Source organism: Haematobia irritans, chromosome 1 (assembly GCF_050003625.1).
Source record: "Haematobia irritans isolate KBUSLIRL chromosome 1, ASM5000362v1, whole genome shotgun sequence".
NCBI lineage: Eukaryota > Metazoa > Arthropoda > Insecta > Diptera > Muscidae > Haematobia > Haematobia irritans.
Genome location: NC_134397.1, coordinates 261,655,185 through 261,672,340, shown reverse-complemented (window position 1 = coordinate 261,672,340; position 17,156 = coordinate 261,655,185). Strand labels below are relative to the sequence as shown.

General features: G+C 27.0%; 1 protein-coding gene across 4 annotated transcripts in view; it reads left to right on the top strand.

The window, feature by feature from the left end:
• The window catches only part of LOC142221654 (uncharacterized), a 281,060-nt gene that overhangs the window by 180,372 nt on the left and 83,532 nt on the right, over window positions 1–17,156 (top strand). For all 4 annotated transcript variants that reach the window (XR_012718177.1, XM_075291417.1, XM_075291410.1 and 1 more), the window contains exon 3: window positions 4,836–5,468. Coding sequence is in view for 3 of the 4 variants with exons in the window: in XM_075291417.1 (XP_075147532.1) it covers window positions 5,451–5,468 (18 nt within the window). In the remaining variant the exon portion in view is untranslated. The remainder of the gene's footprint in view (window positions 1–4,835; window positions 5,469–17,156) is intronic.

Here is a 17,156-nt window from a genome sequence, read left to right as displayed (position 1 = left end):
TTATTTCTATAGAACATTTTGTCAAAATTTTATTTCTATAGAAAATTTTGTCAAAAATCTATTTATGCAGAAAATGTTTATTTCTATTGAAAAGTTTGTCAAAATTTTATTTCTATACAAAATTTTGTTAACATTTTATTTCTATAGAACATTTTGTCAAAATTTTATTTCTATAGAAAATTTTGCTGAAATTCTATTTCTATAGAAACTTTGTCGAAATTTTGTTTCCATAGAACATTTTGTCTCTAAAGAAAAGTTTGTCAAAATTCTATTTCTATAGAAAAAATTTTCAAAATTTTAAATATATAGAACATTTTGTAAAAATTTTATTTCTATAGAAAATTTTGTCAAAAATCTATTTCTGCAGAAAATGTTTATTTCTATAGAAAAGTTTGTCAAAATTTTATTTCTATACAAAATTTTGTCAAAATTTTATTTCTATAGAACATTTTGTCAAAATTTTATTTCTGTAGAAAATTGTGTCAACATTTTATTTCTATAGAAAATTTTGTGAAAAATCTATTTCTGCAGAAAATTTTTATTTCTATAGAAAATTTTGTAAAAATTTTATTTCTATAGAACATTTTGTCAAAATTTTATTTCTATAGAACATTTTCTGCAGAAAATTTTTACTTCTATAGAAAAATTTGTCAGAATTTTATTTCTATAGAAAATTTTGTCAAAATTTTATTTCTATAGAAAATTTTGTCAAAAGTTTATTTCTGTAGAAAATTTTTGTCGAAATTTTATTTCTTTAGAAAATTTTGTGAAAAATCTATTTCTGCAGAAAATTTTTATTTCTATAGAAAATTTTGTCAAAATTTTATTTCTATAGAACATTTTGTAAAAATTAAACTATTAAACCCTTTTTCGGAGGGTTCAAGTGTATGTCACGTTGGGTTGAGTGAATTACCCGAATTTATTCTGATAATTGGTTGATAGTTTTGCTGCAAGTAGAGGATGCTGATGAGGAATGTGGTAATTCCGAAACAGCTGTACATCCAACCATATTGCAGTCTATAGGGCTTTGCCCAAATAAATTTGACAAGCATACTTTTCCTCTGTTGGTTAAGCTACACTTGTAGTTTAGTCAATAAATGGCTTTAAGCTGAGACCAAACAACAATAAAAATTGTATTTGTATAGAAAATTTTGTCAGAAACCTATTTCTGCAAAAAATTTTTATTTCTATAGAAAATTTTGTCAAAATTTTATTTCTATAGAAATTTTTTTCAAAATTTTAGTTCTATAGAACATTTTGTCAAAATTTTATTTCTATAGAAAATTTTGTGAAAAATCTATTTCTGCAGAAAATTTTTATTTCTATAGAAAATATTGTCAAAATTTTATTTCTATAGAAAATTGTGTAAAAATTTTATTTCTATAGAAAATTTTGTCAAAATTTTATTTCTATAGAAAATTTGATCAAAATTTTGTTTCTATTGAAGATTATGTCAAAATTTTATTTCTTTAGAAAATTTTGTCTAAATGTTGTTTCTATTGAAGATTATGTCAAAATTTTATTTCTATAGAAAATTTTGTCTAAATGTTGTTTCTATTGAAGATTATGTCAAAATTTTATTTCTTTAGAAAATTTTGTGAAATATTTTTACAGAAAATTTTGTCAAAATTTTATTTCTATAGAAAATTTTTGTGAAAAATAAAATTTTCTTGAAATAAAAAAATTTTCCATAGAAATGAAATTTGGCAAAATTTTCTAGGAATAAAATTTTGACAGAATTTTCTATTTCTGTCAAAATTTTATTCCTAGAAAATTTTGCCAAATTTCATTTCTATGGAAAATTTTTTTATTTCAAGAAAATTTTATTTTGTAAAAATTTTATTTCCATAGAAAATTTTATAAAAAATTTATTTCCTTAGAAAATTGTATAAAAATTTTAGTTCTATAGAAAATTGTGTATCAATTAGTTTCGTGATGGAATCAGAATATGTTTTTTTCTGTTTACTTTATATTATATTGAATTGAAACCCTAAACCGGTATTAAGGCCTTAGACATAGCTACCATAGTCCTACTGCTAATAACCACTGGCTATCTATCTAATATGTGTGTATCTGTTTGAATGTATCCGCTATTGCTTTGCTGCTATGAATATCTAACGCCTGCCACATACTTCATTGTCTCATGCAAATAAATCAATCGTTAATGCGGGCGATTCTTTTCTGTTTAATGCGTAGGAAAAGGTGGGGAAGTTGATATTAGTTAAGATTCATAGTTCGTTACACGTGCGATGATATTTTGTGGCTTACTAAATAAATAAAATATCATAAGAGACCATATCAAATATTTTTAAACACTCCGCCATGGGATATACTAATTTTGTCATTGTGTGCATAATGCATCGAACTATTGGTCTAAGGCCCCATAGATTATATGTATATTTTTGGTCATGACAAAATTCGTAGTGTTGAAATCAATCCTATTTTTTGGCTTCTGGAAGAGCAAATTGCAAGGATTAACCAAATTTTAAGAATCGTGATTAGAATTTCAAAATATTATTTAGTTCGAAAATAGTTTCGGTGCATTCAGGAAATAGTGCCTAATAATCAAGACACTTAAATTTAATGGAAAAGAATTTAAAATTGCGATTATTTCAAGCAATATATTTTTATTTTAGAGATGTAATCCTTAAATAATACTTTTTAATATTCTTTCAGTTTTTCGTTGATTATTTCTATAGAAAATTTTGTCACAATTTTAATTCTATGAAAATTTTGTCAAAATTTTATTTCGTTGGAAGATTTTGTCAAAATTTTATTTTTTGAAAATTTTGTTAAATTTTTATTTATATTTATATTTAGGTTAAAATTTTATTTCGTTAGAAGATTTTCTCATTATTTTTTTTAATTTTGTAAAATTTTATTTATATAGAAAATTTTGTCTAATTTTTTATTTCTATAGAAAATTTTGTTAAAATTTTATTTCTATAGAGAATTTTGTCAAATTTTTTATTTCTATAGAAAATTTTGTTAAAATTTTATTCCTATAGAGAATTTTGTCAAATTTTTTATTTCTATAGAAAATTTTGTTAAAATTTTATTCCTATAGAAAATTTTGTCAAAATTTTATTGTATCAACAATTTTTGTTAAAATTTTATTTCTTTGGAAAACTTTGTCAACATTTTATTGTATCGAAAAGTTTGATAAAATTTTATTCCTTTGGATAACTTTGTAAATTTTTTTTTCTTTAAAAAATTTTTGTCAAAATTTTATTTCTTTGGAAAATTTTGTCAAGATTTTATTTCTTTGGAAATTTTTGTCAAAATTTTATTTCTTTTGAAAATTTTGTAAAAATTTTAGTTCTATAGAAAATTTTGTCTAAATTTTATTTTTATGGAAAACTGTGTTAAAATTTTATATCTATAGAAAATTTTGTCAAAATTGTGTTAAAATCTTATTTCGATGGCAAATTTGGTCAAAATTCATTTCTTTGGAAAATTTTGTTAACATTTTATTTATATAGAAAATTTTGTCAAATTTTTTATTTCTATAGACAATTTTGTTAAAATTTTATATATATATATATATATATAGGGAATTTTGTCAAAATTTTATTTCTGTAGAAAATGTTCTCAAAATTTTATTGTATCGACAATTTTGTTAAAATTTTATTTCTTTGGAAAATTTTGTCAAAATTTTATTTCGTTGGAAAATTTGGTCAAAATTCATATTTATATAGAAAATTTTGTCAAATTTTTTATTTCTAGAAAATTTTGTTAAAATTTTATATATATATGTATAGGCAATTTTGTCAAAATTTTATTTCTTTGGAAAATTTTTCAAATTTTTATTGTATCGACAATTTTGTTAAAATTTTATTTCTTTGGAAAATTTTGTCAAAATTTTATTTCTTTGGAAATTTTTGTCAAAATTTTATTTCTTTGGAAAATTTTGTAAAAATTTTAGTTCTATAGAAAATTTTGTTAAAATTGTATTTTTATGGAAAATTGTGTTAAAATTTTATATCTATAAAAAATTTTGTCAAATTTGTGTTAAAATTTTATTTCGTTGGAAAATTTGGTCAAAATTCATTTCTTTAAATATATAAAATATAAATATAATTTTTTTTTTTTTAAGTTTTTATTTCTATAGAAAATATTATTTTTATAGAAAATTTTGTCAAATTTTTATTTTTAGAGACAATTTTGTCAAAATTTTATTTCTATAGAAAATTTTATCAAAACTTTTGCTTCTATAAAAAATTGTGTTAAAAGTTTTTTCTATAGACAATTTTGTCAAAATTTTATTGCTATAGACAATTTTGTCAAAATTCTTATTTCTATAGAAAATTTTGTTAAAATTTTATTTCAATAAAAAATTTTGTCAAAATTTTATTGCTATAGGAAATTTTATCAAAATTCTTATTTCTATAGAAAACTTGGTGTTAATTTTGTTTCTATAGAAAATGTTATTTCTATAGAAAATATATGATGTTATAATTAGTAAAGAAAAATACCACAAATAATATAAATAATTTTCATAAAATCAATATTCATACTAGTTTAAGTATTTTATTATGTTTTTAAAATTAAAAAAAACACATACAAACGTACATTTCATAATTATAAAAAAAAAAAACAATACGTGTGTCATATATAAGTAATTTCCATAAAATCAATATTCATAATAGCTTAAGTATTTTATTAATATTTAAATTTATTTCATTTATGTTTTTAAGTGTAAAAAAAAACATACAAACCAAAAACAAGAAATTAATTCATATTAATTTTTTACTTAAATATTCGTGAAATGTCATTTATTCTGATTATGTTTCATTTTCTTCTTTTTTTCTTTTTTTTATTATATGTTTTTGCAGATTTTATGATTTATGTTGTTGTTGTCGTTGTCGTCCCCCTCAGCCACCACCACAACCACCTCAACCACAACCATAATCATCAGCATCATCAAAACCACCATTACTACCACCATCACAGTCACAGCCACGAACAACAGAACAGCCACCACAACAGCCACAGTCTTAGCCTCAATCTCAGCCACGTTAACGCTAAATAGCCATCACAAGTGAAAATAGCCTAAAACATCCGAAAAGAAAAACCAAAGTCAGAAAATAAAAAAAAATATATATATACTGATATCATAAATCCTGCTTAGCCACCCTAACAGCCATAACCACCAAAAACGAAAAAGCATCATCATCAACATTTAACGAATTAAAAAAAAAAAAAAAAAGCTAAAAAATAGAAACAGCCCACAATAAAAAAAATAAATCAAGCGAATAAAATCGATCGTCCAAAATTAGAAATAATCCTGATAAAATAAAAGGCTCGCTCCTACCAAACATAGAAACAAACATTATCAACTTCATCGTCATAGCCATCGTTATCATCCAGCGTGTTTAGTGTTGTTGTTGTGTACCACCACCACCACCACCAATACCACCTCCTACTCCTCGTCCTTGTTTGCCGTCGTCATGGCCACTATTAATTCGGTAAGTATTTGTGAACAAAGTAAATGTAATCAATTTTTATTGCTCTTTTTTCGTTTTGTTGTTAATCATGTATTTAGTTATTATTATATGTAATAGATATTATTGTACACACTCACACATGTGTATGTATTATACACATACGTATATAGAAGTAGCAATGAGATTCCCTCTAAGAAATAACAACAGACCCGAATCTGTAATTCCAACTAAAAGAAGTAGTTCCTCTCTTGATTACTTTTGAGTTACAAATTGGCCAATTTTAGATGGGTTTGTCATTGGATGAAACCAATTGATTCCAGATTGCACTACCAGTAAACGACAAGTTCAATTTTTTTATTTTTTTAACCACCATTTATAATTCAGAGAACTGATTGCAACTTTAGTTAACTTTAACCATTAAATACGCACTGTATCATTTTGACCGAATTCTACGAATTTAGGTTTGTCGGATTTAAAACATAACAACGCAGTTTAAAAAATGTTTTTTTTTCCAGAAAATCTAAAGTATTTCTGTGTAAACTGAGACCAAAATTTAAATGAAATTTTGCCCGATAATTAAAAAACCTACAAATTAGAGAATAATTATTGTTTACCATAAATAAAAGGAATATTGGTAAAAAAATTTGTGTAGTGTATAAATATCTCTATTCTCTAAAAACTTTGAGTAATACGCACTGTATCTTTTAAGAAAAAACGCAAAAAAAAAAAAACAAAATTTTGAAAAAACGTTCTTTGCAAATGTTCTTTTTTAACATTTTTATACCCTTCACCACTACTGTGGTACAGGGTATAAAAAGTTTTATGCATTTGTATCTAACGCCAAGAAGGAGTAATCATAGACGGATCGGCTTAGAATTAAATTCTGAGTCGATTTAGCGATGTTCGTCTGTCTGTCTGTCTGTTGGTGTATTTTTGTGTGCAAAGTACAGCTCGCAGTTTTAGTCCGATTGTCCTAAAATTTGGTATAGGGTCCTGTTTCGGCTCACGATCCCTATTGATTTTGGAAAAAATCGTACCAGATTTAGATATAGCTGTCATATATATTTTTCACCGATCTGGTCATAATTGGCGTGTATATCAACCGATCTTCCTCAAATTCCGTACATCCGAATATTTTATGAGTCTCGAAAAACTTACAAAATATCAGCCAAATCGGTTCAGATTTAGATATAGCTCCCATATATAGCTTTCGTAACTATGCGTGCCAAATTTGGTTGAAATCGGTTCAGATTTGGATATATCTCCCATATATAGCTTTCGCCCGATTTACACTCATATGACCACAGAGGCCAATTTTAACTCCGATTTAGTTGAAATTTTACACAGGGAGTAGAATTAGCATTGTAGCTATGCGAGCCAAATTTAGTTGAAATCGGTTCAGATTTAGATATAGCTCCCATATATATGTTTTTCTGATTTCGACAAAAATGGTCAAAATACCAACATTTTCCTTGTTAAATCGCCACTGCTTATTCGAAAAGTTGTAAAAATTACTCTAATTTTCCTAAACTTCTAATACATATATGTCGAGCAATAAATCATAAATAAACTTTTGCGAAGTTTCCTTAAAATTGCTTCAGATTTAAATGTTTCCCATATTTATACCCTGCGCCACACTGTGGAACAGGGTATTATAAGTTAGTGCATATGTTTGTAACACCCAGAAGGAGACGAGATAGACACATGGTGTCTTTGGCAATAATGCTCAGGGTGGGTCCCTGAGTCGATATAACCATGTCCGTCTGTCCGTCCGTCCGTCTGTCTGTGAACACATTTTTGTGATCAAAGTCTAGGTCGCAATTTAAGTCCAATTGCCTTAAAATTTGGCACATGTTCCTAATTTGGGTCAGAATAGAACCCTATTGATTTTGGAAGAAATCGCTCCCATATATATCTTTCGCCCGATATGCACTAATATGGACCCAGCAGCCAGAGTTTTATTCCGATTTGCTTGAAATTTTGTACAAACATAACATTTAGTCCTATAGCCAAGTGTGCAAAATTTGATTGAAATCGGTTCAGATTTAGATATAGCACCCATATATATCTATCGCCCAATATGGACTTATATGGCCCCAGAAGCCAGATTTTTGGCTGAATTTGGTTGAAATTTTACAGTAGGAGTACAATTAGTAGTTTAGTCAAGTGTGCAAAATTTTATTGAAAGCGGTTCAGATTTAGATATAGCTCCCATATATATCTTTCGCCCGATATGGACTAATATGGTCCTAAAAGCCAGAGTTTTGGCCAAATTTGGTTGAAATTTTGCACATGGAGTAGATTTAGCATTGTAGCTATGCGTGCCAAATTTGGTTGAAATCGATTCAGATTTAGATATAGCCCATATATATCTTTCGCCCGATATGCACTTATATGGACCCAGAAGCCAGAGTTTTATGCCGATTAGCTTGAAATTTTGCACAAGGAGTACAATTGGTAGTATAGTCATGTGTGCCAAATTTGATTGAAATCGGTTCAGATTTAGATATAGCTTCCAAATATATTTTTCGCCCGATATGCACTTATATGGCCCAGAAGCCAGAGTTTTGGCCCAATTTGCTTGAAATTATGCACTAGGAGTACAATTAGTAATATAGTCATGTGTGCTAAATTTGGTTGAAATCGGTTCAGATTTGGATATAGCTCCCATATATATGTTTTTCTGATTTCGACAATGGTCAAAATATCAACATTTTCCTTGTAAAATCGCCACTGCTTAGTCGTAAAGTTGTAAAAATGACTCTAATTTTCCTAAACTTCTAATACATATATATCGAGCGATAAATCATAAATAAACTTTTGCGAAGTTTCCTTAAAATTGCTTCAGATTTAAATATTTCCCATATTTTTTTTACTAACATTGTGTTCCACCTCAGTGCATTAGCCAACTTAAATTTTGAGTCTATAGATTTTGTAAAAGTTTATCAAATTCTGTCCAGATCGAGTGACATTTAAATGTATGTATGTGGCACAAACCTTTATATATAGCCCCCAACACATTTGACGGATGTGATATGGTATCGAAAATTTAGATCTACTAAGTGGTGCAGGGTATAATACAGTCGGCCCCGCCCGACTGAAGACTTTCTTTACTTGTTTTTTACTATCATTGTGTTCCACCCTATTAGCCGACATAAATTTTGAGTCTATAGATTTTGTAGAAGTCTATCAAATTCTGTCCAGATCGAGTGACATTTAAATGTATGTATTTGGCACAAACCTTTATATATAGCCCCCTTTATATATAGCCCCCTGGCTATATCGACTCAGGAGCCCACCCTGAGCATTTTTGCCAAAAACACCTTGTGTCTATCACGTCTCCTTCTGGGTGTTGCAAACATATGCACTAACTTATAATACCCTGTTCCAGTGTGGCGCAGGGTATAAAAACATTAATGTAAAACTGAAATAATAAATTTCATTTTGTTGAAATCGATTCTGCAAAATAATACTATATACATTTTATTTTAATTATTTTTACCATAGAAATTTTCCCATTTTTTAAATGGCATTATTGCCATGAATCCCATCTACATTATTTTCCAAGAGATTATTATAAAAACTGAATTGTGCTCATAATCGGCTCTCATAATTAACGTTCAATAGCATGGATGATAACGCTTCACATTACAAAATTATTTCTACAACTTTTCGGGGAACACATGACAACTCTGGCAACATGTGGGAGCGCAAATTAAATTTGCGAGATTTCTTCAAATATTTGAGAATTTATTCCGTGAAAAAATGTAACAGACTTATCAATCAATGTATTGGCCATCGCTAGTTACTAATTGTTTCAATCTCTCTGGCATCTTGCGGACAAAAAACGATTCGTCTTCGTACCCAATCCACAAATCGAACCAATTATTGGCATACTCATAAGAACGAGAATTCTGATGTCATGCGTTACCGATCAGACAGATAGTTCCATTCAGTGTTGCCAACTCCCCAAAGCCAAAAAACATCAAAAATATATTATAAATGCTATCATACGACTTCCCACTACAAAATCGTAAATTAAATGCTATACTAAAAAAAATTTCCAAAGATATATTATAAAACTTTTGTGTATTGAATTTGTAATTTTATGAAGTTATGAACCACTATTCAAGTATACACCTTGATCAGTTTTAATGCTTTCATCCAATTCATTTTGATCAGTAATATCTTTCAACTTTCAAAATATTAATATATGGAAGGAGTTTATTGCTTATTTCAGTTATGCGTGCTTTTGTGAATTTAATACAATCCTTTTTAATGACATCTTTATCAAGTTCAAAAATTCGGTATTCGTCGCTAGACCTAAATAACAATATTATTTTAAAAATAATCTATACCACAACAATCAAATTCTATATTTGGTAATAAAGTTGAGTTTCTTAAGCTCTTGAAAGCCTAATCCAAATTTTTGTATCAATTAAACTTAATACTGTTCAAAATGAAAAAAGCCCCAAAAACACTAAATGAAAATGCCAGAAAGCACCAAGTTGTACTTGATTAACCGAAGTCCATAATTGGAACTTGCAACACATTTACAGGCAACCCGCGATTTCTATATTGCCGTAGAATTTCATCCTCAACCAGCCTTAACATTGAAAATTACTAAACTCAGTCACTTGAAATATAAAGAGTAACACATACTTTAAAAATGTGGCACATATTTCTATAAACGGAAAAAATATGAATTAAATGAAATTTGTATGTTTTTGAAGTTGCGTTTATTTTTTAATTAGATCTAAATTAATACAACAATCATTTTTTTCACCATTTCATTGAAAATCAATCCTTGATATTAACCGTTCATAGGAGAACCCCATTAAACTACTATAGAATATAATCGTTGCATATTTTCAGGCGGCATTGTTCGCTTGATGACACTGATTTTGAAATGGAAAAATTGCTCAAATATAGAATATATATGTTCGATTATATATAATGGCACCGATCACATATGTAATATTACTGGTTCCGGGACAAAAATATACACTCAAAAAAGTTTACTTGGATCCAAAGATTTTTACCTTCCCTTAAGGATTTTGGAATTGCTTTCGATCCAAAGGTGCGGCTTCTTTAAAATAAAGACGTTTTAAGCAACCTATCTGGCTTTAAATCTGGGATCAACAAGATTAAAATTAGAATACAAAATCTGGGTTCTAACCCAGTTTCGACCAAACTCCAAAAAGTTTTTCAGCGGTGGATTATACCACCTCAGTAATGCTGGTGACATTTCAGAGTGTTTCAAAACTTCTCTAAGTGGTTTCATTGCAATGTGGAACGCTGTTCGGACTCGACTATAAAAAAAGGATGTCCCTTGTCATTGAACTTAACATAGAATCGGGCAGCACTCAGTGATAGGAGAGAACTTCACCATTGTGGTAACACAATGGACTACATAGTCTAAGTGAGCCTGAAATATCAGGCTGCCACTACACCTCACCTAGTTCAAAGACGTGTGTCTTTAAACTGTGTATACTTTTTTCTTCTGTTTCATTTAAATTATCTAGCACAAAAAAAAATATGTCACGAACATTTTTCCAATTAATGACTTAATTGAGTTATTCAATTAAAAATTTAATTGATTCAACAAATGTTTTAATTGAAACAAAACTCAATCACATAAATTAATAGTATCAACTAATTTTTTAATTGACTTCAATTAAAGCCATCTTCTTGTCATGACCGCATTCCAACCATTTCTCTAGGTGTATTATGTATTGAAATATATTGAATTGAAAGGAACATCAAAAAAAAAAAAAAAATAATAAAGTTGTAAAGGGATTACCTTTTTAGGTTTATTTAAAAGTCATTAAAAAAATATATATATAAATATATGTGAATACCATTAATGGATTAGTTGTTTCGTCCATTCCATAATAAAGAGAGAATGTAGTAGGCTCTTTAGTATTCTGCTATTCTCAACTCAACAATCATTAATCAGTGATGATTTATCAGTTGATAAAATGTGGATGATTCTTCCGTATGAGTGTATGTGTTATTTTTATTTTCTCTTTTTTTTGTACTCGGACTAAAGTAATTTAGTTGTTGTTGCTGTCGGAAATATAACCATTGGATTTTTGTTTCTTCACACATCTGCATATTAAAGGATTTCCTTTCATCGGTCATTAAAAAAAAAAAGAAAAACAAAAAAATACACCCACACACTCACACACTCACACACGCTTGTCTTCTAATTGTTTAAACCACCTGCATATTAATCATTCTGTCCGACATTTAGTAGTCATTTCTTGTTGCTTTTTATGAATTTACATTTTGCGGTTAACATACACAAATATACATAATTTTGTTAATATGTATGTTTTTGCTTAATGCATATATGTTTCTGTCTTCTCATGGGAAGATATGTTAATACATTTTTTTTTGTATTTTTCAAAGATTTATCAGTCATACAAATGAGAACATCAAAGAGGGAAAGCCTTAGTCATTGGTTATCTTAATAAATTAATTTGGTAATTTATAAAATGGAAAATTAATTTGTATTGTTTAGAAACAATTTAAACGAGTCACAGGGAATATTTGTAATGTGAAATAAACAAATTTTAGTTTTAGCCTTAAAATATATAATTGGAATTCCGAATAAAGAAGTGATCATTTTAAAATAATTAACAAGATTTTAATTAAACTAGATATTGGCTGTTTTCTTTAATAAAACAAATAAAATTTTAAAAGATATTGTATTTATAGAAAATTTTGTCAAAATTTTATTTTTATAGAAAATTTTGTCATAATTTTATTGCTGTAGACAATTTTGTCAAAATTTTATTTCTATAGAAAGTTTTGTCAAAATTTTATTTCTATAGAAAATTTTGTCAAAATTTTATTTCTATAGAAAATTTTGTCAAAATTTTATTTCTTTGGAATATTTTGTCAAAATTTTATTTCTATTGAAAATGTTGTCAAAATTCTATTTCTATTTCTATAGAAAATTTTATTTCCCTAGAAAATTTTGTCAAAAGTTTATTTCTATAGAAAATTTTGTCAAAATTTTATTTCTATCAATATTTTTTTCTATAGAAAATTTTGTGAAAATATTATTTCAATGAAAAATTTGGCAAAATATTATTTCTATAGAAAATTTTTGTCAAAATTTTATTTACATAGAAAATTTTGTCACAGCTTTATTTCTATAGAAAATTTTGTCAATATTTTATTTCTACAGACAATTTTGTCAAAAATGTATTTCTATAGTAAATTTTGTAAAAATTTTATTTCCCTACAAAATTTTGTCAAAATTTTATTTCTATAGAAATTTTTGTTGAAAAATTTTATTTCCATAAAAAAATATTTGCCAAATTTTTATTTCTCTAAAAAATTATATTTCTAAATTTTATTTCTATAGAAAATTTTGTCAAGTTTCTATTGCTGTAGAAAATTTTGTCAAAATATTATTTCTCTAGAACATTTTGTCAAAATATTATTTTTATAGAAAATTTTGTTAAATTTTTTTTCTATAGAAAATTTTGTCAAAAATTTATTTTTATAGTAAATTTTGTAAAAATTTTATTTCCCTAGAAAATTTTTTCAAAATTTTATTTCTATAGAAATTTTTGTTGGAAAATTGTATTTCCATAGAAAATTTTATTTGCATAGAAAATTTTGTCATTATTTTATTTCTATAGTAAATTTTGTAAAAATTTTATTTCCCTAGAATATTTTGTCAAGATTTTATGTATATAGACAATTTTGTCAAAATTTTATTTCTATAGACAATTTTGTCAAAATTTTATTTTTATAGAAAATTTTGTCAAAATTTTATTTACATAGAAAAATTTGTCAAAATTTTTTTCCTATAGAAAATTTGGTCAATATTTTATTTCTATAGACAATTTTGTCAAAAATTTATTTCTATAGTAAATTTTGTTAAAAATTTATTTCCTTAGAAAATTTTGTCAAAATATTATTTCTATAGAAATTTTTGTTGAAATATTTTATTTCCATAGAAAATTTGCCAAAATTTCCCTAGAAGATTTTGTCAAAATTTTATTTCTATAGAAAATTTTGTCAAATTTCTGTTGCTATAGAAAATTTTGTCAACATTTTATTTCCTTCGTTTTGTTTTGTAATTGTTGGTTTTTTTCTTTAATCATTGTTGTTGTTTTGATTTCAGCTTAAAACCATGTATTGAATAAACTACAAGTGTAGCTTAACCAACAGAGGAAAAGAATGTTTGTCAAATTTATTTGATTAAAGAAAAACACCAACAATAACAAAACAAAACGAATGAAAAAAGAGGAAGCACACTCAAAATAAACCCAGCCAACTGCACTCAAATCGATAATTTAACGGTGGCAAAGAAAAGAGATATGTTTGTACGAATTTATTTCGGCATAAGCCGGCTATCATGTAAAACCTGTTTTCGGAAGGTTCAAGTGTGGTTTACTTTTGGTTTTAGTGAACTGCCTGAATTTATAGTTTTGCTGCAAGTAGAGGATGCTGATGAGGAGTGTGGTAATTCCGAAACGGGCGTCCATCCAACCATCTCGCAGTCTATAGGGCTTTGCCCAAATAAAATTGACAAACATTATTTTCCTCTGTTGGTTAAGCTACACTTGTAGTTTAGTCAATGCATGGTTTTAAGCTGTAATCAAAACAACAACAACCAAATTTTATTTCTATAGAAAATTTTGTCACTATTTTATTGCTATAAAAATTTTTTTAAATTTTGTTTTTTGTTGTCAAAATTGTATTTCTATAGAAAATTGTTGTCAAAATTCTATGTTATTTCTATAGAAATTTTTGTGAAAGATTTTATTTCCATGGAAAATTTTGTCAAAATTTTATTTATGTAGAAAATGTTGTAAATATTTTATTTGTATAGTAAATTTTGAAAACATTTTATTTCCCTAGAAAATTTTGTCAAAATTTTATTTCCCTAGAAAATTTTGTCAAATTTTTTTTTTTTGCTATAGAAAATATTGTCAAAATTTTATTTCTATAGAAAATTTTGTCAAAATTTTATTTCTATAGAAAATGTTGTCAAAATTTTATTTCTATAGAAAAATTTTTGAAAAATTTATTTCTATAGAAAATTTCTACCAAAACATCAAGAATTCTACCAATCTATCAAACAGTCTACCATATTTGGTAGAATTCTACCAACTGTGGCAATTGCGATCACACTTCATGTGAAACCACTTTGAAAAGTTTAAAAAACGTAGTCATGTTACCAGCATTACCGAGAACAGATAATTTACTGCTAATTAATTTTTAGGTGTACGTCCGAAAAAAAAAAGAAAATACAAAATATGTTCACCCTTTCTTCGCCCTTCTTTTTCTTGTCTTCAAAAAAGTTTAGCAAATTTCATTGGATCTTTTGGTAAATATGTTACAGAGATTATTTTTGCTATGGATACAAAGCTACTAAATTTGCGGAAAATTATATCAAGAATTTATACACCCAGAATTTTACAAATCTATACGCACACATACCCACAAACAAATCTGATTCAATCACGAAATCAATTGATCCAATTAAGTTTTTAATTGAAATGTCTTCAATCACAGAAATGATAGTATCAATTACAAAATTAATTTAAAGCTAATTAAAAAATAATTGATCCAATTAAAAATTATTGATACTAATAATTTTTGCTTCAATTAAAAAAAAATGTTGAATCAATTAAATTTTTTATTGAATATTTTTTAAAACTCAATTAAGACTTTAATTAATTTTTTTTTCTGTGCAGAAATAATCATGAGAATGACGTTCACATTTCATTCATGAAGGTAAATCAACACACATATGTTATCAAACGGAGAATATACGATATCAATCTGACAACTATAAAATTACACCATGCGTTATCACAAAAAACAACAACCAGTGTTGCCAGTATTTGTCTGGCTCTTCTCCCCAACTTAGGACGATTTCATACCCAAAATTCACCAATGTGGCATCACAATGGACTGTATAGTCTAAGTGAGCCTGATACATCGGGCTGCCACCTAACCTAATCTAAACCCCAAAATTCCTCAATTTAAACTAAAATTCCTCACAAAAATCCCAAATAAATTTTTGACAAGTTGTTATAAAAAAAAAAAAACAAAAAAAATTAAAAAATATGCTCTGCGGTAGTATATCGGTAATAATTAAAAAAAAAAAAAACAAAATTAAAAAGAAGAAATGAAAACAAATTGAAAATTACTGGATGCATTGGTAGCTTTTGTAATGCTGACTGATCTTCATTTCATAATTGACAATTCTGCTTATTTATGCACCCAAAATTGCGATCTGTAACACTCACCTGGAAATTCTATATAGATATAATGATGGATCGTAAAATTCTGTTTCAAATAGTCACAACCTACGAAATTTACTATAATCTGGCAGTTGTCGAGGGCATAAAAATTAAAGAATTTTTTCCTTTCAAACATCAAATCTTAATATTTTAACATTGTAACATCAACCCATTGTGCACAATATGCATTTATCTCTAATATAGGACAGTTGCATAAAAACCGGAAATTCTAAACGAAACAATAAAATTCATGCCAAAAAAAAAAAATATACAAAAATTTTGTGGTTGCTACACAGAAATCGATGTCCAAGCATCTCCATGTGTGTGGGTTTGTTTTTGCGCCATCGACTGAAGGACCACACTTGAGATTGATTTTTTTGATCTATTGGGGCAGTCATAGAAGAATAGTGACTATGGCAAAAAACAAGACGAACTTATTATAGCATTCGTATATTAAACCAAATATCTCAACACCTTGTATAGATCATATTTGACTTGGAATTCGTTTTTTTACTGATATCTATCACAAGCACAAGTAAAACGATCTTCTACACATGCCTACGATTTCATTTACGTAGTATATGAATTTATCTACGTCACGATGACGTTACGTATGCCATTGGCCAACTGGTTGGATTGCTGGTTGGCTGTTGAGTTAAATATCGTTTTTTGCTTTTTTTGCAAACTGTCATTCTTATTAGAACATTGGCATTTCATATAAGAGAAAAAGAGACTCTGACGTTATAAATACACGCAAAGAAAGTTGGAAATAAATTGTGTTTAAAAAATTTTCAAAAATTTCACAATGATATGTATAAATATGGAGGGTAAATTTCAGATTCTTGGTTATACCAAATCATTTTGCCTTTGGCATTTCGAAGATTTTTCTAAACCAGATTCGGCTAAATCTAAAGTCGACTAAACACTCATTGATAAAATCGTAGATTTGTCTACAAAAATATGCAAATTTGGAAAGCCTTAGCCTTAGATATTTTAACTTTAGGTACTATACGAGGGTGGTCAAAGAGAACTTAAACATGAGGGTATATTAGCCATTGGTTCAAGTTATTAAACCGGAGTTTCGTGAAATTCGACAAAAATTTAATAAAAACTATGGAAGAATAAATTATTTTTTTATTAAATATTATTGCTAATCAAGTTTGAGATTGATACGATCATTTTCCTGATTGAAGACATTTCAATTAAAAAAATAATTGGACCAATTAATTACACTCAGCGCCACACTGTGGAACATATTTTTGCAACACCCAGAAGGAGGTGAGATAGACACATGGTGTCTTTGGCAATAATGCTCAGGGTGGGTTCCTGAGCACGGTTGTCAACCGAGCCTAAAATAATCTAAAACAAAATTTGGAGATTGTCAAAATTTTATTTATAAAAAATGTTTGTTAGAAAATTTTGTCAAAGTTTT